At 53.6% G+C, this 19,683-nt stretch overlaps 2 protein-coding genes across 5 annotated transcripts in view; one reads left to right on the forward strand and one right to left on the reverse strand.

Moving 5' to 3' along the window:
* The window catches only part of C15H11orf49 (chromosome 15 C11orf49 homolog), a 231,209-nt gene extending 224,215 nt beyond the window's left edge, over positions 1 to 6,994 (forward strand). The window contains exons 7-9 of one of the 2 annotated variants that reach the window (XM_030829681.1): positions 191 to 300; positions 3,837 to 3,900; positions 6,707 to 6,994. In XM_030829681.1, the coding sequence (XP_030685541.1) occupies positions 191 to 300; positions 3,837 to 3,900; positions 6,707 to 6,866 (334 nt within the window). In that variant the 3' untranslated portion in view covers positions 6,867 to 6,994. Of the gene's footprint in view, positions 1 to 190; positions 301 to 3,836; positions 3,901 to 4,173; positions 4,951 to 6,706 lie in introns of those variants that run through there. The other variant, XM_030829680.1, reaches the window with a different exon arrangement.
* On the reverse strand, positions 6,915 to 19,663 carry ARFGAP2 (ADP ribosylation factor GTPase activating protein 2). Of its 3 annotated transcripts, XM_012504679.2 has the most exons (17): positions 19,420 to 19,663; positions 19,154 to 19,272; positions 18,489 to 18,561; positions 17,821 to 17,952; positions 17,654 to 17,737; positions 16,710 to 16,791; positions 16,377 to 16,433; positions 15,665 to 15,706; positions 15,253 to 15,305; positions 14,653 to 14,789; positions 14,415 to 14,546; positions 11,061 to 11,189; positions 10,847 to 10,981; positions 9,393 to 9,519; positions 9,139 to 9,232; positions 8,900 to 9,018; positions 6,915 to 8,128 (listed from the first exon to the last, which is right to left on the reverse strand). In XM_012504679.2, the coding sequence occupies exons 1-17, from the start codon at positions 19,489 to 19,491 to the stop codon at positions 8,108 to 8,110; spliced, it is 1,608 nt and encodes a 535-aa protein (XP_012360133.2). In that variant the 5' UTR covers positions 19,492 to 19,663; the 3' UTR covers positions 6,915 to 8,107. The 3 variants fall into 3 exon arrangements, with proteins under 3 accessions (XP_012360133.2, XP_003279009.2, XP_030685530.1); XM_003278961.4 differs by lacking the exon at positions 15,665 to 15,706; XM_030829670.1 differs by lacking the exons at positions 18,489 to 18,561; positions 19,420 to 19,663 and having other exon boundaries at positions 19,154 to 19,243.
* Positions 19,664 to 19,683: the final 20 nt, after the last annotated feature.

Below are 19,683 nucleotides of genomic sequence, written 5' to 3' on the forward strand. Positions count from 1 at the left end.
CGGTGAGAGCACCAGTTGGTGAACGTGCCAGCCCCTCCTGACCACAGTGAAGGCCTGGACCCCCCAGGGCCTTGGGGCTCCTAAGGCAGGTCCCTGGCTTGGCTGTGGGTATCCTCGTGAACCTGAAAGTAGGGATCAGAGGTGGCCCTGAGGCTGGCTAGGCTCTGAATGTGGCATCTCTCCTTCTTAGCTGCCCACCCCCAGCACTTGTCAAAGAGGCCCTCAGCAACGTTCAGAGGCTGACCTTCTACGGATTCCTCATGGCTCTCTCAAAGCACCATGGAATCAACCAAGCCCTCGGTAAGTCAGAGCTAGCAGCCGTCAGCCTCTCCTGCCGCACAACACAGGGAGCAGCTGGCCTCCGTTGGCAACACGGCTCCATGGGGGAAGGGGCATCACCATCTCTGCCTTGACTTCCCAGGGCCAGACTCAATCCCAGGGAGCAGGACCATGGCGACAAAACATGGCTCTTACACATTCCCATGGTAGGGGACCGCCTTCCCTGCCTGCGGCCCTGCCCCAACATGAAACCACCTCCCCACAGCAAAGGCGCCCAGCCCCTCCTCAGGGAACCCCAGCTCTGCTTTGGGGAGCGGCCTGCAGGTGGGGCAGACACAGGACTATTTACTCAGTAGTGCTAGAGATTATATATCAAAGAGACCTGAATCCCATTTATAAACAGGGCAAAGGTGTGTCTGCGGAGACCTTTTTTCCAAGCTGAAAAAAAAAAATCTGATTAATCTGAAAGGGAGAAAAACAAAAGTGGGGGAAGCCTGCAGTGGCCCAGTTTTTCCTACCTGCTGTTTTTTTTCACTGAGCCTTCTCCATCCACCCCACTGTTCCCCCTCCCACAGCCACTGCTCTCCTAAGGCAAGAGCCAGTAAGCCTCCATTCTACTAGAGTTTAAGGGTTTTGGGTTTTTTTGCTTTTTTTTTTTTTTTTTTTTTTTTTTTTTTTTTTGAGTCTCGCTCTGTTGCCCAGGCTGGAGTGCTGTGTACAATCTCAGCTCACTTCAGCCTCGACCTCCCGGGCTCAAGTGACGCTCTCACCTCAGCCTCCCTAGTAGCTGGGACTACAGGCATGCGCCACTATCTTGGAAAATTTTTGTGTTTTTTGCACAGACTGGGTTTCACCATGTTGCCCAGGCTGGTTTCAAACTCCTGGGCTCAAGGGATCCCCTCACCTTGTTCTCCCAAAGGACTGGGATTACCACTATGCCTAGCAAGGGGTTCTCTTTTGTGTCTCGAGAGATCTTCCTGCTGTGCTTGGGATCCCAGGTGCCTGAGTCTCAAGGAAAAGACACACAGCATCCCCCTTCCTTTTGCCAGTTGAGGGAATGGGATTAAGGGAAGGAAAGTTAACATTCACTAAATGCCAACCACAGCAGGCTAAGTACTGTGCTGGATGCTTTATATTTTACACAATATACAGTTAGCCAGGGATGCTCTGGGGTACACAGGCACAGCCCCAGCAGGCTGAACTGCACGCTACCCACAGCCTGGTTATTCTGAGTCAGTGCTTGGGGCATGCACAGGTCTGGGGAGCCCTCAACTAACTGAAGTGGGTAGCCAAGGTTACCCGCTGGACTAAGACTAGAAAGGAGGCAATTGACAGGCCGGGCGTGGTGCCTCATGCCTGTAATCCCAGCACTTTAGGAGGCTGAAGCAGGTGGATCACCTGAGGTCAGGAGTTCGAAACCAGCCTGACCAACATGGTGAAGCCCCATCTCTACTGAAAATACAAAAATTAGCTGGGTATAGTGGCCCGCACCTGTAATCCCAGCTACTCTGGAGGCTGAGGCATGAGAATCGGTTGAGCCCAGAAGGCGGAGGTTGCGATGAGCTGAGATCACGCCATTGCACGCCAGCCTGTGCGACAGAGCAAGACAGTCTCAAAAAAGAAAAAAAAAAACAAAAACAAGCAAAAGAGTCAGGAATCAAGAGTAAGGGGGAGGCGGGTGGGATCTGCCCTGGTGTTCTTTCATACTCCTAGTTATGACCACCCTTTCTTCCCACCAGTAGCAGCCACTAGGAAGGAGAAGGAAAAGCCAATTAGCAACTGGGTCACAGCCTGGACTAACCTCATCCCCCTTTTCTAAGGGCTTTTAAAAAGGACACTGGCTGGGTGTGGTGGCTCACGCCTGTAATCCCAGCACTTTGGGAGGCCGAGGCGGTGGATCACCTGAGGTCAGGAGTTCGAGACCAGCCTGGCCAACATGGAGAAACCTCGTCTCTACTGAAAATACAAAATTAGCCAGTTGTGGTGGCACATGCCTATAATTCCTGCTACTGGGGAGGCTGAGACAGAAGAATCACTTGAACCAGGGAGGCGGAGGTTGCGTTGAGCCAAGATCGCACCATTGCATTCCAGCCTCGGCAACAAGAGCAAAACTCCATCAAATAAATAAATAAATAAGCACTGATAGCCAGACATGGTGGCTCCACCTGTAATCCCAGCATTTTGGGAGGCTAAGGCAAGAGGATCCCGTGAGCCCAGGAGTTAACGACCAGCCTGGGCAATATAGGGAGAACCCCATCTCTTTTTTTTTTTTTTTTTTTTTTTTTTTGAGACGGAGTCTTGCTCTGTCGCCCGGGCTGGAGTGCAGTGGCGCGATCTCGGCTCACTGCAAGCTCCGCCTCCCGGGTTCACGCCATTCTCCTGCCTCAGCCTCTCCGAGTAGCTGGGACTACAGGCGCCCGCCACCACGCCCGGCTAATTTTTTTGTATTTTTAGTAGAGACAGGGTTTCACCGTGGTCTAGATCTCCTGACCTCATGATCCGCCCGCCTCGGCCTCCCAAAGTGCTGGGATTACAAGTGTGAGCCACCACGCCCGGCCAGGAGAACCCCATCTCTTTAAAAAAAAAAAAAATTAGCTGGGTGTGGTGGCATGTACCATTGGTCTCAGCTACTCAGGAGGCTGAGGTGGGAAGATCGCTTGGGCATGGGAGGTCGAGGCTGCAGTGATCCATGGTCACTGTACTCCAGCCTGGGTGACAAAGCAAAACTCTGTCTCAAAAAAAAAAAAGTCACTCTCATTCAACCACTTTTACTGCACACTAACGTTGGGTGGTTGGATGGAATGGGAGACAGAAACAAGCGTGTGGTCTCAGGCCTCACCTGCATCTCCGGCTTCTAAAATAGAAATCTGGAGACACGCTGGTTGACGCGTCACGGAGAAGGTCAGCCCTGTTCCCTTAGTCCCCAGGGCACCCCACAAATGAGAGGGTTCTATGAGATGTACTTTGAAAACCACTAACTTAGGGCAAGAGGGCCCAGGAGGCATCATCTGAAAAAGATTTGGACAAAGGGGAAATCTGCCTGTGCCTGGTTAATTCTGGCCCTGACCCAGCCTTCTCCTCTTGCCCCTGAGATCCTCCTTGGAGAAGCAGAGGCAGCATTTTTTTTTTTAACCATCTGTCTCCAAAGTGGGGTCACCCTGATTTGGGCACACAAAATTAGGTAACGTCTGACCTTTGGGCTTAGCCTGGACCATATCCTTTTCAGCCCAGTACCTGAGGCCTCAAGGAAGAACTCAACTCCCAGCACCAGGTCACAACCACCACCTGGTGTTGGAAGGGGATCACCACACTCCTTGGCCGTGGTGTCTGCCCCAGGCAGGGAAAGTGGGCAGTGGGATTCAATAAATGTATCAAGCGGCAGCGAGGACCTTCCTGCTCCGTGACTGTTCTTGGCCCCTCTAGCAGTCCTCAGATCTTTAGATCAGCCCTCGCAGGGTCAGCAGAACAGGCAGCCGTGAAGGTGAGGGGCATGGAGGAATCTGTCGCCTGGCTGAAGGGCCCTGGGATTAACTACTGTGCCCCCAATGATCTCCTAGGAGCTTTGCCTGACAAGGGGGATCTGATGCACGACCCAGCAATGGACGAAGAGCTGGAACGGCTGTAAGTGTCAAGTGGGAGGATGCTGCCCCCTCGTGGGGACCAGACGGGTCGGACAGGGCTGCGCCCCATCTGGGGCCAACACCACTTGTCTGTAACATCCCGCATCTGCCAGGGAAGGGTCTGGGGGCCAGTGGAGGCCTGAGGTGTCCCTCCCTCTGAGTCCTTTGGGGGCTGCAGCCCAGGGGTTTACCCTAGTGTTAAGAGTGGGCATGGAGGCCCTGCTCTCTGGACAGGAGGCCTCTCGCTGCCCTCCAGGCTTCTTCCCTTCTTCAGGCTGGCCCAGGTCCCAGGCCTGGTCAACTCGGTCACAGCCAGTCCAGAGGCCAGTTGCCTGCCTTCCCGGACCCCTCCCCGGGTTGGCTCCCCCTGGAGACCTCTCCATCATTCCCGAAAAGTGGATGGAGAGAGCGATGGCTCCACTGAAGAGACGGACGAGTCGGAAACTTGAGGAGTCCGAAGAGTCCTGCCGCACGCCCTGTACCTGCTCCCACCCAGCCCTTGGTGTGCCCACCCAGCCTCCTCTCCAGCACCTTGCTGTGCTGCCCTCTGCTGCTGACAAGGCGAATAACAGCCCCAAGAACGGCCAGAGGGGCTCTGATGATCAGCCCAGCCAGTGGCCCTGGAAGGTGAATGGCCTGCTCTCCCTGGCCCTATCAGCCTGTGAACTTCAGTCAGGCCCCAAGCTGACAGACTCTGCTGAGGCCACTTTATCACGCCGTAGCCTGTTAGTCCTCCTAACCTCTTAAGAGCAGTCTCTTCTGAGCCAGCCTCTACTGGTCCCCCAGTAAGGTTCATCTCCTCACAGCAACTCCATTAAGGGGGAGAACCCGAATAGCCACGCAGAGCCTTGCACCATCAAGGGTGACACCTGTGACGCAAGTACCTAACCGCTGTGGCCTTCTGCTGGAGAACAGCCAGTAGCCTTGGTAGTATGGAGACGGGTGGGCTCGACGATTATTTCACTTGCAAAAACTGCTTCAAGTCTTGACCCCTTTGTGTCTAATAAATAGCTAAACATGTGAAATGAATAAAGTCCCTCGTGTCTGGTAAGTGGTGAGTCTAAAGCTCCTAGGCTGAGGGGAGAAGGGAGAGGGGGAGTTTGGGTTTTCGGTGCTTTTCTGGCAGGGCTAGGAGGTAGTGGCCCACTCAGACCCGGGGACCTGCCTCAGACAACAAGCAGAGGGGCCTAGCTTCACACAAGAGCGACCTTCCAGAGGAGAAGTGCTCACAGCTGGAATGGCCTTCAGGAAACAGGTTCAGAGGGTCCGAGGCCAGGTTCCCGTAACTTTAAAGAAAGACCGTGGCCATAAAGGGTTAATACTGCACAGCCTTCAAGCCAGGTCTTCAGTCAACATTTGCCACGCACCTGCTTGGGGCTAGGACAGTGGGATGCAGCTGAAAGACACAGCCTGGGGCCGACACATCCCAGCCAATACTGGAGGCAGGTAAGGACAAGTGTCTTCAACTTCTTTGGATTGAGGGCTGCCTCCTCTGAAGGTGGATGTCACCACTACTAGGCATACCCATTTCCTTGGGCTCATCCTTAGCCAGAACGGATCATTACAGGAACTGCCTCCCAAACCCCTGCAGGGCTGAGGCCAAGACTCAGCATTCCAGCCCCGAAGCTGCTCCAGGATGCGGTGACTCATTGCCTGTAATCCCAGCACTTTGGGAGGCCAAGGTGGGCCAACTGCTTGAGCCCAGGAGTTCAGGACAACCCTGGGAAACACAGTGGGACCCTATCTCTACAAAATAAACTTAGCCAGGCATGGTAGCTTGCACCTGTAGTCCCAGCTACTTGAGAGACCAAGGTGGATCACGTGAGCCCAGGAGGTTGAGGCTGCAGTGAGCCATGATCGTGTCACTGCACTCCAGTCTGAGTGACAGAATGAGACCATCTTAAAAAAAAAAAAAAGGCTCAGGCTGCGTGATGAGCTCTCTAGGCCCACCATGATGCACAGCCCATAAGAGACACGGTTCTCAAATCCTGGTGTCCTCAGAATCACAGGGAAGCCTACGGACAATGCAAATTACCAAGCTCCAGAGACTCTAACTCTACCAACTTGGGATGGAGTCCAGAAATTCCAGACAATCCCAAAGCTGAATGAGTCCCAAACCTACACTCTGCAAATCCCTGGCTTAGAGCCCCCTGGCTCCCTCTGCCCATCCTCTCTAATCATCCACTTCCCAGACCAGTGGTCTGTAACTACTGTGAGGACTCCTAAGGTGGCACAGAGATGTTTCAGAAGAGAAAGGGGTGGCCAAGCTAAAGATTTACACACACACATCTTTTCTTCCCAAATTTAAAGGGTTCCATTAACGCCTAAGAGTATGTGTGTCTGTATATATATGTGTATATATGTAATTTTTTCTTTGAGACAGAGTCTTACTTTGTCACCCAAGCTGGAGTGCAGTGGCGCAATCTAGTCTCACTGCAACCTCTGCCTCCCGGGTTCAAGTGACTCGTGCTTCAGCCTCCTGGGTAGCTAGCATTACAGGCATGCACCACCGAACCCCCGCCGCTAATTTTTGTATTTTTAGTAGAAATGGGGTCTCACCACGTTGGCCAGGCTGGTTTCAAACTCCCGGCCTCAAGTGATCCACCTGCCTCGGCCTCCCAAAGTGCTGGGATGACAGCCACGAGCCACTGTACCCAGTCTTAAATATTTCTTAAACTCCACTGAAACCCATCCCCAGTCAAGCCTACTGCTGTGACAAGGGGTAGGACTGCGGGGGTTGCTCACTCGCCCTCAGCCAGCCAGTTAAAGGGCCAACTAATGCGAGCTCTTTCCTCTGCGTGCCACAGGGTGGTGAGGTCGAAGCTGCACCGGACCTCACGGCAGCACAGAGCCAAGGAGCCAGGGGCCTTTGGCTTTCAGAGAAGAGAGAAGCAGGAGGCCCTGGAGAGAGTGTCCCCAGCTTCGGTACCGACGCCCTACCATTACCGGTGGGAGCCCCGAGAGTGAGGCCAGGGTCCGGCACTGGGCAGGGAGGCAGGATCCAGAGGACACTGCTTCACTCAGACCAACAGGGAGCCAGGCCCTGCAGGGGCTTTATTTTGACACCACTTTGTCTCAATACAAACAGTCCAGAACAAAAGTCAAGTCCCTCTGGGGGAGGGGCAAGGGGAAGAGTGGTCTGTGTTGCTTGGGAGCCCAACCTACAACCCAAAGGTGGGGGCCGGGCTGAGACTGCCCCTGCGGCAGCGGAAGATGGCACCAAGAATGACACAGTGCTTGGCTCAGCTGCCACAGGGTGAGGCCCACAGCTCTCACTGGCAGGTGCTGTCCTGGCCCCCAAGCCCAGAATGATGCAGAGGAAGGAGCTCAGCCCCAGGAGCCTGCCTCTGCCCCTCACATCCTCTGCTTCCCTGGCCAGCATCAAGCTCACAGCATCCAGAGTCGAATCACAGCAGACAAGACCCTCCATGGCCACCCACCAGGGGAAGAAGGGACAGAGAATGTCACAGAGGGTCCTGCATTCCACAGCAGATGGTACAGAGGGACCCTGAGACACCCTGAAACAATCTTCCAAGTGCTTACTGTAGAAAGGGGTGGTGAGACGGGAGAATCCGTGGGTCTCCGGTCTGATCCCAAATGAAACCTTTAGGTACCAGGTAAAGTTTCCAGCCCTTGGTAACGCCCAGACAAAGGTCCTTCCCCTCCCTCACCCTCTCCCGGCACCTAGAAGAGGCCACTGGCAGCAGCAGCAGCAAGTCCGCAGCCTCTTTCCCCAGGGGACGGGTCTACAGCGAACTCCTTCCAGGCATCCCCCTGGTTCCAGAGGATGGAGACCCAAGCCCTCGAACTAGAAGAACCCTAGAGCCAGCAAAAAAAGCCTTCTACCTTCCGCTTTCCCTACTTGGGGAAAGGCTGGACCCAGAATAAGCCATCGTGGGGGAACCCCCTTTCCCAGTATGGCAGGACAAGTGAGCAGCAACTGTGGGGGCAGGACAGAAGGACGAGAGTCTAACACACGGAGGGTGGTGTGAGAGGGAATAAAGGGCTCAGTCCACAGGCAGAGGACAAGGGCTGGTACTGACCATTCCCCTCACAGGAGTGAGCGCCTCAAAGGCCACCCCACACACACACCACACATACAAAGTAACAAATCCTCCCCAGCTTCCACAGGGCAAAGCATCCCCAGCCTGGGAACTGTGGAGTTCTTGCTGCCGTCACCATCGTAAGCCTGAGCCACAGAGCTCGGATCAGTAGGAACCATAGCGATCCTGGGGGCGAGGGAGGAGAAAACAAACAAAGTCAGAGGCTCTAAGCTGCAGCAGCTTCCCAGCAAACACACTGCCTGCCCCAGCACTCCACAGCTAGACTGGGGAGGCAAGGGCTGGACAGCCCGGTGAGGCAGGAGTCCACGGTGAGAGCTGGGGCAGCGGCCACTCGGGCACCCGACAGCAGGGAAGCCCTGCCTGGCCTCACAGAAGCTGGGAAGAGAAGAGAAAGTGCGGTACAGGTGACAAGGCCGGGGAAGATCATGGCAGACACAGAGGCATCTTGGAGAGGCCCGGCCCTGGCACGGAGCTGAAAGGAAGGAAGCTGCCCTCCAAGAAAATGCCTCTAGACTCTTGCTTTTTTGTTTGTGGTTTTTTTTTGTTTTGTTTTGTTTTGTTTTGAGACAGAGTTTCACTCCTGTCACCCAGGCTGGAGTGCAGTGGCATGATCTTGGCTCACTACAACCTTTCGAGCAATTCTCCTGCCTCAGCATCCCGAGTAGCGGGATTACAGGTGCACGCCACCACGCCCAGCTAATTTTATATTTTTAGTAGAGATGGCGTTTTGCCATGTTGTTCAATCTGGTCTCAAACTCCTGACCTCAAGTGATCCACCCATCTCAGCCTCCCAGTGCTGGGATTACAGGCGTGAGCCACCACACCCAGCCGAAAATGCTCTTAAGGCTCAGCGGGGCCGGGCAGTAGCAGTGTCTCTATGTGGTGGCGAAGGGCAAACCTCCCAGCACTCCTCATTAGGCCCCACATCAGCCTCACCTGCAAGGAATTCATCACACCATTGGCCAGCACAGCCATTTTCCCGGCCACAGACTTGACACCCTGCTTAAACTGGGCAATGTCCGCTGTAGGCAGCACGTTTCCCAGAGATACACTTCCTGTAAAAGCAAGGGCAGGGTGACCCAGCGCCCAGCAAGAAGCCCTTTCCAGTCACAGCAGGGCCCTCCCGCCCTGCTCCCAGGCCTCACTTGGTGCCTGCCACCCTACCAGGGCCCTACCTGCTCCGTGAGCTCCATCCATGTCCCCAAAGAGGTCTGAAGAGCTGATGGCACTGCTGCCCGAGAGCTGCTGCAGCCGAGACCTGGCCTCATACTGTGGTGAGGAAAAGGCCAGGCCTGGGGATCTTGGGGCTGATGACCCAAGGACTCACACAGGCCAGGCCCTCCTGGTGCTAAAGCCCAAAGCAGCGGCAGGGAGAAAGCTTGTGCTTCTGCCCGCTGCCTCGGACCTCAGGGCAGACAGCCCCACTTACCTCCGCATCCACCTCCCGCCCAAAGAACATGTCAGATGAGATGGCTTTGGCTCCTGCGAATTTCTGACGCGCCTCACTAGACTCGAGGCCTGAGCTCCGGCTCTCCACTTCCCTCCGGTTTGTGGCTCTGAGGGGAAGATGTGGAACATCTCAGACTCCTCCCGTTATCATCAGGGAGGCAGAGTACAGAGGCCAAACAGAGCACCAGTGGCCTTTTGGTGACGGGTTACCAGGTCCCATTCTGTCTGTGGCTCTGTGACTCTGGGCCCCTCTCCCCTGGTGAGGAGTCACCCTTCTCCACATTGAGGCCAAGGCCCAGAGAGCTTAGTAATCTGCACCAGGCAGGGTGGAAATACAGCGGCCTAGGCTCCTGCCCAAAATCACACAGCTTCGTCAGCATTCAGGAGGCCACACAACTGCTGCTACCCTAATCCTAGTGACAACTTGCCTAGTACTACAATGAGCATATGTGTCAGTCTGCCTGGCTTTAAACCTACTCTTGTCGTAACTATGAATAGCAAACTGCCCCCTTTACTCTCAAAAGCATCCTGGTGTGGAAAGGGAGATGACCGCTTTCATCTCACGCTGAGTATGTGGACACTGGGCCAGGTATTTCCGGAGACCCTGTGAAGTAGTTACGTTCCCATTTTCTACAGGGATAACTCACAGATATTATGTCAACTAAACAGATCCCAGATTAAGATGGAGTAGGGTTTTAAAAAATAAGAAGGGGGCTGGAGACATAAAACCCTTGAAAGGAGGTCAGGACTGAAGCATAAAATCAGGATCCTCCTGCCAGAGAAACGGACCCCAAGCAAAATAAGCTGCCAGGCCCTCTGTGATGACAAAGCACAACTCAAACCGAAGCCTGACTGCTGCCCTGTCTAATGAGGCAGGCACCAGCCACTGGTGGCTATTTACGTTTATCAGAAATTAAACTACATTAGAAATTCAGTTGCTCAGTGGCACCAACATGCTAAGGGCTCACAGCCACACAGCAGTGGCTGCCATATTAAACACCACAGAGAACACTTCCAGCACCACAGAAAGTTCTTCTAGACAGTGCTGCCTTAGACTTCTCTACCTTCAGCTTGTTTAAAAAAAAAAAACAAAAACAAAAAGGGCTGGGTGCGGTGGCTCACACTTGTAATCCCAGCACTTTGGGAGGCCGAGGCGGGCGGATCACGAGGTCAGGAGATCGAGACCACGGTGAAACCCCGTCTCTACTAAAAATACAAAAAATTAGCCGGGCGTGGTGGCGGGCGCCTGTAGTCCCAGCTACTCGGAGAGGCTGAGGCAGGAGAATGGCGTGAACCCGGGAGGCGGAGCTTGCAGTGAGCCGAGATCGCGCCACTGCACTCCAGCCTGGGTGACAGAGCGAGACTCCGTCTCAAAAAAAAAAAAAAAAAAAAAAAAAAAGAAAGAAAGAAAAAAGAACAAACAGCCCACTCTACCTTTCTGAAATAGGCCGGATGCTTGAGATGGTCACTTCTGGCTCCTTCTCCTCTACCCTGTCCATACCCCAGGCAGCATCTGTATCCCAGCGGGAACCAAAGCTTTCCCCTAAGGAAAAGGGGTTGTCCTTGTACCTAGGGAGACAGTAGAGTGGCTCAGGGAAGCCTGATGAGGAACACAGCAGCCAAGTTTACAGCTAGAAAACGGCCTTACTTTGGGGGTCCAGAGGCGAAAGTACCAACATCGTCAAACACGTCCAGCTGCGAGCGAGAGGATTTTGCACTCACTGGGGTTTCCTGCTCGATCACCTGCATCTCAGACAGCACGGAGTGGGAGACAGAGCTGCGCAGCAAAGCAGAGCCAGGCATGAGACCAAAGGATAGGCATTAGCATCACCGCACAAGCGGAGACAACGCCCAGCGACTGGGTTCTCCTTCACGGAGCGTCACCCAGAGCCTTCTGTCCTTACCCAAGCACAGGGCTGGGCCAGGGGCCAACAGAAGGCTAGCTGTGTGTGGTGACCTGTGAAGCACACCTCAGAATTCTTTACACATCAGCTTTGTTTATTCAACGTAGGAGTTCCCTGGCCAGCGATGGTTTGCCTGTTATAATTTTATTTAATTTATTTATTTATTTGAGACAGATTCTCACTCTGTCGCCCAGGCTGGAGTCCAGTGGTGCAATCTTGGCTCACTGCAACCACTGCCTCCCGGGTTCAAGCGATTCTCGTGCCTCAGCCTCCCGAGTAGCTGGGACTACAGTGCACGTCACCACACCCAGCTAATTCTTTGTGTTTTTTCAGTAGAGACAAGGTTTCACCACATTGCCCAGGCTGGTCTCAAACTCCTGAGTTCAGACAATCCATCCGCCTTGGCCTCCCAAAGTGCCAGGATTATAGGCGTGAGCCACCATGCCTGGCTCCTGTTGCCATTTTCATAATGTGTACCAGATACCAGTGGTCTCTGTCCTGAACAACTCCCTGCCTTATGCACTACGAACCCCATCCTTCACTGATGGGATTCACAAAGCAAAGGAATGGATGAAGGAATGCCCCAGAACCAGGGAAATGAACATGATTGCATCAAAGGATGAGTTCTTCATCATCCTACTCTTTATTAAAAAAAAAAAAAAAAAGCCAGGCACGATGGCTCACACCTGTAATCCCAGCACTTTGGGAGGCCGAGGCGGGCGGATCACGAGGTCAGGAGATTGAGACCATCCTGGCTAACACGGTGAAACCCCGTCTCTACTAAAAATACAAAAAAATTAGCCAGGCGTGGTGGCAGGTGCCTGTAGTCCCAGCTACTTGGGAGACTGAGGCAGGAGAATGACGTTAACCTGGGGGGCAGAGCTTGCAGTGAGCCAAGATCGCACCACTGCACTCCAGTCTGGGCAACAGAGCGAGACTCCGTCTCAAAAAAAAAAAAAAAAAAAAAAAACACTGGTCTCATGCACTAAGACCTAGAATTGCTGTCTGGTTTCTCAAAGAACAGGGGTCTAGGGTTGGCAGGCAATACAACTCTTGATGCCTCTCATTCCTCTGTCAGGCTCCGCAAGGACACTTCAAGGATTAATTTGATTTAAATCAATTCATTTAAAAATATCTATAGCTTTTAGCTAGAAGAACCCCAAGGAGTGATTATTTTGCAATGGGGCTGAGTTGGGCCGGGCACAGTGGCTCACACTTGTAATCCCAGCACTTTGGGAGGCCGAGGCAGCCGGATCACCTGAGGTCGGGAGTTCAAGACCAGCCTGACCAAGATGGAGAAACCCTGTCTCTACTAAAAACACAAAATTAGCCGGGTGTGGAGGCTGAGGCAAGAGAATAGCTTGAGCCCCGGAGGCGGAGGTTATGGTGAGCTGAGATCACACCATTGCACTACAGCCTGGGCAACGAGATTGAAACTCTGTCTCAAATAAATAAATAGGGTGAGTTGGGTTTCAGTAAATAAACAATTGTTGCACTGCTGAAAAACTGTTCATATGCCTTAACCCCTTGGTCATCCCTTAACCCAGTCGGTCATCCCTTAACCCAGTTGGTCATCCCATAACCCAGTCATCTACTAACCCCGTCATTCCTATACGACTGAAGCAGGAAAAGGAGAGAGACCCAATGTCCTTTCAAGTTAAAATGTTATGCTCTGGCCGAATGTCGCTCATGCCTGTAATCCAAGCACTGGGCACCGTGGCTCAAGCCTGTAATCCCAGTACTGTGAGAGGCTGAGGCGGGTAGATCATTTGAAGCTAGTAGTTTTAGACCAGCCTGGGCAACATGGTGAAACCCCATCTCTACTAAAATACAAAAATAAGCTGGGCGTGGTGGCACATGCCTGTAATCACAGCTTCTCAGGAGGCTGAGGCAGGAGAATTGCTTGAATCTGGGAGGCGGAGGCTGCAGTGGGCTGAGATCACACCACTGAACTCCAGCCTGGGTGACAGAGCAAGACTCCATCTCAAAAAAAAAAAAAAAAAAAAGAGAAAAGAAAAAAGAAAGCCGGGCACCGTGGCTCATGCCTGTAATCCCAGCACTTTGGGAGGCGGAGGCGGGTGGATCATTTGAGGTCAAGAGTTTGACATCAGCCTGGCCAACGTGGTGAAACCCCATCTCTACTAAAAATACAAAAAATTAGCCGGGCATGGTGGTACACACCTGTAATCCCAGCTGCTTGGGAGGCTGAGACAGGAGAATCACTTGAACCCAGGAGGTAGAGATTGCAGTGAGCCAAGATCGTGCCATTGCACTCCAGCCTGGGCGACAGAGTGAGACTTCGTCTCAAAAAATAAAAATAAAAAGCCATAGCAGCCAGACGTGGTGGCTCACATCTGTAATCCCAGTACTTTGGGAGGCCGAGGTGCTTAACCCAGGAATTCGAGACCAGGCTGGACAGCCTGGCAAAACCCTGTCTCTACAAACAGCACAAAAACTAGCTGGGCATGGTGGCTCCCGGCCGTGGTCCCAGCTATTCGGGAGGCTAAAGTGGAAGGATCACCTGAGCCCAGGAGGCAGAGGTTGCAGTGAGCCGAGATCACACCATTACACGCCAGCCTAGGAAACAGAGCAAGAATCTGTCTCAAAAGAAAAGAAAGAAAGAAAGAAAACCACAGCAAACCGAGTGGTTCTGAAACAGGAAGGATTCCGCCCGAACTGAGGGCACTGGCAATGTGGGGGTATGTGAGGGTATTACAGGGAGCACAAAGGGCATCTCTAGACAGCGATTAAGGAATTAAAGATGATACTAAATACACCGCACTTCTCAGGGAGGTCTGGAAAAATAAACTGTCCCAAGACTCAAAGTGCCATCAAGAAAAATCACCCTAGTGTCTTGAAGATACTGAAATAACACCTGATCCTGTGTTTTGTTCACATACCTATTCACTCATTCGACTTACTGAGCACATACCTACTATGCGCCAAGCACTGCATTAGGGACTTTAAGACAATAAGCCAAGTGGTCTATTCAGACTTGGAGAAACAATAAACCTAGCATCCCCAACTGCTACGAAGGCCCCGCAATGGTTCCCAGAAAACAACAGCCTTTCCCTGCCACACCCGGAGCTGAGCCTCACCTTCGGGATACCAAGCCCATGCCCAACCTTTCTGCCTGCTCTCGCTTCTTCCCTTCCAGATTCTGTAGCTTCTTTTCCTCTTTCTTACGATCAATCTGGAGCTCCTGGTAGGCCAGACGCATGGAGGCGACCCTTAGAAGGAACAAAGGTGTCAGTGGCCACCACCCATCCTGACCTGTCCAACCTACCCACCCACCAAGCCCCGCAGAAGCCTGAGGCCCCAGCAGCAAACACTTACATGGACTCCTCCGCCTGCTTCTTGGCATCGGCTGCCTGCTGCTCACGGAGCTTCTCTGCCACCTGGGCCTGCCGCTCAATCTCACTGAAGCTCTGGCTGCTCACCTTCTGGGCCCCTAGGCCTTTCTTGGCACCCAGCTGGGAACAGAATCACGTAAGGGGCCTTCCCAATCACACTCTCCTCAGATCCCTCCCAGGTTCGGGCACTGTAGCCACACCCACAAGGAAAAGGCCCTTTTTAAAATTTAGGGTAAAAAATAGGAGCCCAACCAGCATGGCCAATAGCGCTCTGCTGGAGCTGGGCATGGGCGGCTCACACAGCTCCGGCAGAGCCCAGGCCTGAGGATGGCAGTTAATGCTGACAGGGCCAAGTATGTGCCAAGCACTAGATGTGCTCCATCTCACTGACTCCTTCCAGCAGGCTTCAAAGATAGGCTTTAAATCCCTTTAAATCTTTAAATTCCTTTCAGAGGCGAGGTTCGGAGAAACGCAGTACCTTTGCCAAAGTCATATAGCTGGTAAGTGGTAAGGCCAAGGGGTGAACCCAGGTAGCCTGCACCCAGCTCCTAACCCCTCTACCATACCACCTCTCCCCACCTACCCCTTTCTTAGCTGCTGCTGGCTTCTTCTTGCCAATGATGGAGCTTTTCAGTTCTGCGGGAGAAATGGGTAGGCATGAGCTAAGACAAAGGCAGCTCAGAGGCAGTAGCTCAGTATACACCATGCAGCTTCATGGCAAGAGCTCCTAAGAACAGCTTCAGGCAGGGGAAGGCAAAGCTGCCACCACCAGCTCCAACCAGCGGTGTCCAAGCCAAAGACAGACGTGGCTGGGGTTATTTACTGGCGCCCAGCAGAGTGAGACAGGAACCTAGACCTGAAGCACCAGAGACATCCAAAGTCCCTGAACCAAAACAAAGACTGCGAGGCAGGGAGCATATGGTGAGTGCCAGGCTCCGCTTCTAAAGCAGGAAGCTGAGGGCAAGGGCTGGGCTCCCCAAGCAGCTGTCAGTTACCTCTGGCAGGAAGGGCCCCTTTAGCTGACAGATACATGGACTCTGGAGGAGAAACAGACTTGTGGCTAACAAGAGGCCCACCCCAGAGCCTCCACAGAGCTCCCAAGCCCAGCAGTCTCTATGAAGCCCTGCTTCAGACCAAGCTATGCCAGCCTTCTCATGGATCAGTCTGACAGTCACTCTGCTGGGTTCCAGCCCCAACCCCCAAGAGTCAACAGAACAAGCCGAGGTCAGCAAATGGACTGTTCACCCTGAACCAAGTCTGAAGGACACTAAGGAAAATGTAAGAAAGAGTTAAAGGACAGGCTGGGGGACTGGCTGAGAAAGGACAATGTCACCTCCAGCCTTCGGCAGCTCAGAGCTGTCCTTCCACCTCCGGAAATGCACCAGACAAGCCAGCCCTGCCTCAGAGCCCAGGGATAGGCGTCCAGTCTCATGCTGGCCTCCCCAACACTTTGGCTAGACCCAGCCCCACACTCAAAGGCAGACCCCAGGCCTTACACACCAGCCCACCCAGATTCATCAATTCAAAGGGCTTGGCTCTAAAATCAGTGTTGCATCCACCATTTCAATCACAGTCCCCACTCCAGAGAATCAGACAGATGCTTAGTCTCCTGTGGCCTCTGTCCACACGGCCAGGCAGCAGGAGCTTTGAAAAGAACATTTGAGGTCCACCCTCTCCCAGCCACCCCACGCCCGCCAGCATACTGACCCAGTGAGGCTTTGGGTGAAGTGCCAAGCAGGTCTGTGTTGGGGCCATGCTCCGGCTCTGTGGATGCAATGGTAGGAGTTAGAGATGAGCTCCTAGCTTCCTGCAACCTCCCCTTGAGAGAAGTGATGGGACGAGAATCAGTGGCTTTCCTCAGCTTGCCACCAAAAGATAAAAGGAATATCTACCACTTCCTCCAAGGATTAAAATGAATCCCGGCCCACCCAAAGATACAGGAGGACCCCTGCTCTTATTGTCATGGCCAGATGTCCCCTTCCAAACCCTGAGTCCTCTCCTAGGACCAGGGCACCTGGCTGGAATCTGGGCTGAACTCACGTGTCAGGCCACTGCTCTCTGTAGACAGGGCTGGCTGCTGGGTCCCTGAAGGCTCAGTGGCTGGCGCATCCCAGGCAGGGGGCTGAAAAGGAGGCCAGATCACAGAAGGCTCGGTGAGCCACTCCTGCTGGCAAGAAGCACCAAGACCTACAAGCACCTTGTGGGCAAGAGATCATACTCCAAGCCCGTGAGGAAAGGGACTGGAGGGTAGCAAACAAGATCACAGTTGCTATTCACTGTGGAAGAAAGCAGGAAAACAAGCAGCCCCCACCCCAACCCCTTCACTATTTTACTTAGAGCCAGAGCCCATTCTCCTAACTTAAAGACAGTTAACTACCACCACCTAGGCAGGCACAGATCTAAAGGTTCCTCATATATGAATATATTTAATTATCACTACAACCCCTAAAAGGAGCTACATCGCCATTTTAGAAACTGAGGTTTTGACAGGTTGAGTGACTTGGCCACCATCACAGAAATGCCGAGTAGAGAACAGGAATTGAAGCCAAGAGTCTAACTTCAGCACCCAGGGCCAGTAAAGAGGAAACCCTCCTCAAAGGGGTGGGGCGGGGAGGAGGGAATCCATTCACTGTCCCCAAGCACAGTGCCTTTCTTATAGGGGAAGAATCCAGGAAAACTTGTCTGGGGCCCCAGACACCTCTTGAACCTTCAAGAAGCTGCTTCTCTTCCCCACCAGCCCAACTGATAGGAGTCGATTTCTAAGGAGGGCTACACTGCACCCCCATTTATGGAGGAGGAAACACCTAGGCCCACCCAGCAGGAACAGTGGACTCCATACATTCCAGCTCAGTGGACTTCACACGTGGTGTCCAAGACATCACATCAGAGCAAATGGAATCTGCAGCCATGATCGCAGAAGGCCTTGGCCTTGATAAATTCCTTGTCAAGAACAACTGGGAAAACCGTTCCTTGTGGGCACTCACTTGAGTGTTTTCTGTGAAGAAATCAGAGTCCTTCTTCTCTGGGGAGTGATTAGGAACGGCACTGCTCATGTTGTCTATCCAAAGCTAGAAAGGAGAAGACACCCCTAAAACACAGGGCTCTGAATACTCCTAACCCTCCTGCCCCAGCCCCAAGAACAGGCACTTACATCAGTGCCGTGCCTAGCCAGGGCCGCACTCCCCAGCTGCCGGATCTTCTCCCGGTACATCTGGGCAGCTCGGCTATTATATTTGGTGTTGGCATCATTGGCTGTGCATCCATGTTGGCGGAAAAAAGCCGTCTGGAGAGCAGAGAAGAGAGCAGCGCATGCTACAGGTGATTCTCAAGATGGAAACGCGTTGGCTGTAGGAGGCATCTCCTTATGACAGCGGAGTTACTATCTATCCAGGATGATACACGCTACTAACACCGGTTTCTCAGAGACAAAGTTTCTCGAAATTCCTGCAAAAAACACCTTGCAGCGGGCCATCCTCTGATATGACTGAAGTCCAGGCCTCACTGAACGCTGCCTGAGCACAACATCCCATTCCCAGCCTCGCCATCCTTCATCCAGGGCAGGCCCACAAGACTCAAGGGCTGTGAAGGCTCCAACTCCTGTGGCTTTTCCCCAAGAACACCTGCCCAGTTTAATTGGAATTTGAAACCCATTTAAGAGAAGCTGTGACCAGTTTCGAAGTTTTCAGAAAATAGCTTATGGTGGTGTTATAGAACAAAGAACCCTCTGAACAGGGAAAACGACAGGGCCTCTTAGGGAGTCGTGCAAAGTTAGTACCGAGGCAGAAGAATGGAAGGTGGGGGAAGTAGAAGGAGCTTTACCGCATTGGCATTCCCGCCGACCTGCATACACCTCAGCTGGAACCAGTTCCAGTTGGAATCCAACTCTGTGGACCTGTGTACAAGGGCTGCGTCTCACCCACCAGCAGATACCAACAGAAGGATTTCCCTGGCAACCCGATACCTGTCACTTGGCCTCAGGCTGCTGTAGGCACCCAGGAAGCATTAATCAGCCATCACCCCATTTCCTCCACACTACCCTGTCCATGAAAACTCTGCTCTTCACTCGTCTACTCCAAAGAGTACTAATTATGTCCCCAGATCCGAAAGGAGGTCACATTCTCAGGCACGCACGCCTGGATTTGGCTTTCCCCTAATGGAGGGTTACAGTCTCACTAGAGACACACCGGGCCAACAACGTATCAGCAACAACAAGGTCAATGCCTCCCCTTCCCCCCAACTAACGCTCAGAGTGTCAAGTCTGACCGTCAAAAAAGAGGGAGTTTTGGCCCAGAGGCGGAGGGACCGCCCATGTGCCAAAGGGCCCACACGGGTGGTTCCCTGCGACAGGAGGCTACCGGACCCTCTCAGCCCGGAGGCTTCCCACCGAATTCAGAGCGGCCCAAGTCGAGGCAGCCACTCTCCCTTGTTGCCCGCACAGCCCTGGCCGGCCGGGTGGAAACACGGCAACGGCGCGGAGAGCCTACCTGATGAAGCTCAGATGGACGCCCAGGGAGCGGTGCACCCCGGAACAGTCAATGCACAAGAAAACGCCATACGTGATGCTGGCCCAACTCGGATTCTTGGCGCCGCAGTCGAAACACGCCTGGGTGGAGGAGGCGATGAGCGAATGGTCAGGGGCCCCGAATAAAGGCCAGACGCCGACACCCCAGAAACACAACCCACCTCCGCCCTTCTCCCTCCCTCAGGCCCCAGCGGGACGAGAGGCTCCGCGCGCCCCCTGCTCACGCACCTTGTTGGTTGGAACTGCGCGAAGCCTCTTAAAGAGAGTCTGGATTTCGGTCTTGTTCGGCTCCGCCGCCATTTTCTCTCCTTCCCAGACACAACCGCGGCCGACGGGTCCCGCCGCGGGCCAATCCACGGCGGAGAGGGCGGGCCCAGCGGTGCCCGGGCCAGCCGAGGGGCGGAGTGATTGGAGCCCGATCTGGACCAATGGGCAGCCGGCCGGACGGGGGCGGCGACGTCAGCCGCGGCCGCAAGAATCAACGCCGCGCTG

The sequence above is a fragment of the Nomascus leucogenys genome, chromosome 15 (genome assembly GCF_006542625.1).
Source record: "Nomascus leucogenys isolate Asia chromosome 15, Asia_NLE_v1, whole genome shotgun sequence".
In the NCBI taxonomy this organism is placed as follows: Eukaryota; Metazoa; Chordata; class Mammalia; order Primates; family Hylobatidae; genus Nomascus; species Nomascus leucogenys.

Excerpts from the sequence above, each read along its gene's own strand:
- ARFGAP2 (XM_012504679.2), bottom strand. The coding sequence starts at position 19,491 with ATGGCGGCGGAGCCGAACAAGACCGAAATCCAGACTCTCTTTAAGAGG. Across the intron at positions 16,434-16,709 it reads AGAGAGCAGTGGCCTGACAC|AGCCGGAGCATGGCCCCAAC; the intron begins GTGAGTTCAGCC and ends TTGCATCCACAG. Across the intron at positions 10,982-11,060 it reads TTCGCCTCTGGACCCCCAAA|GTACAAGGACAACCCCTTTT; the intron begins GTAAGGCCGTTT and ends CTGTCTCCCTAG.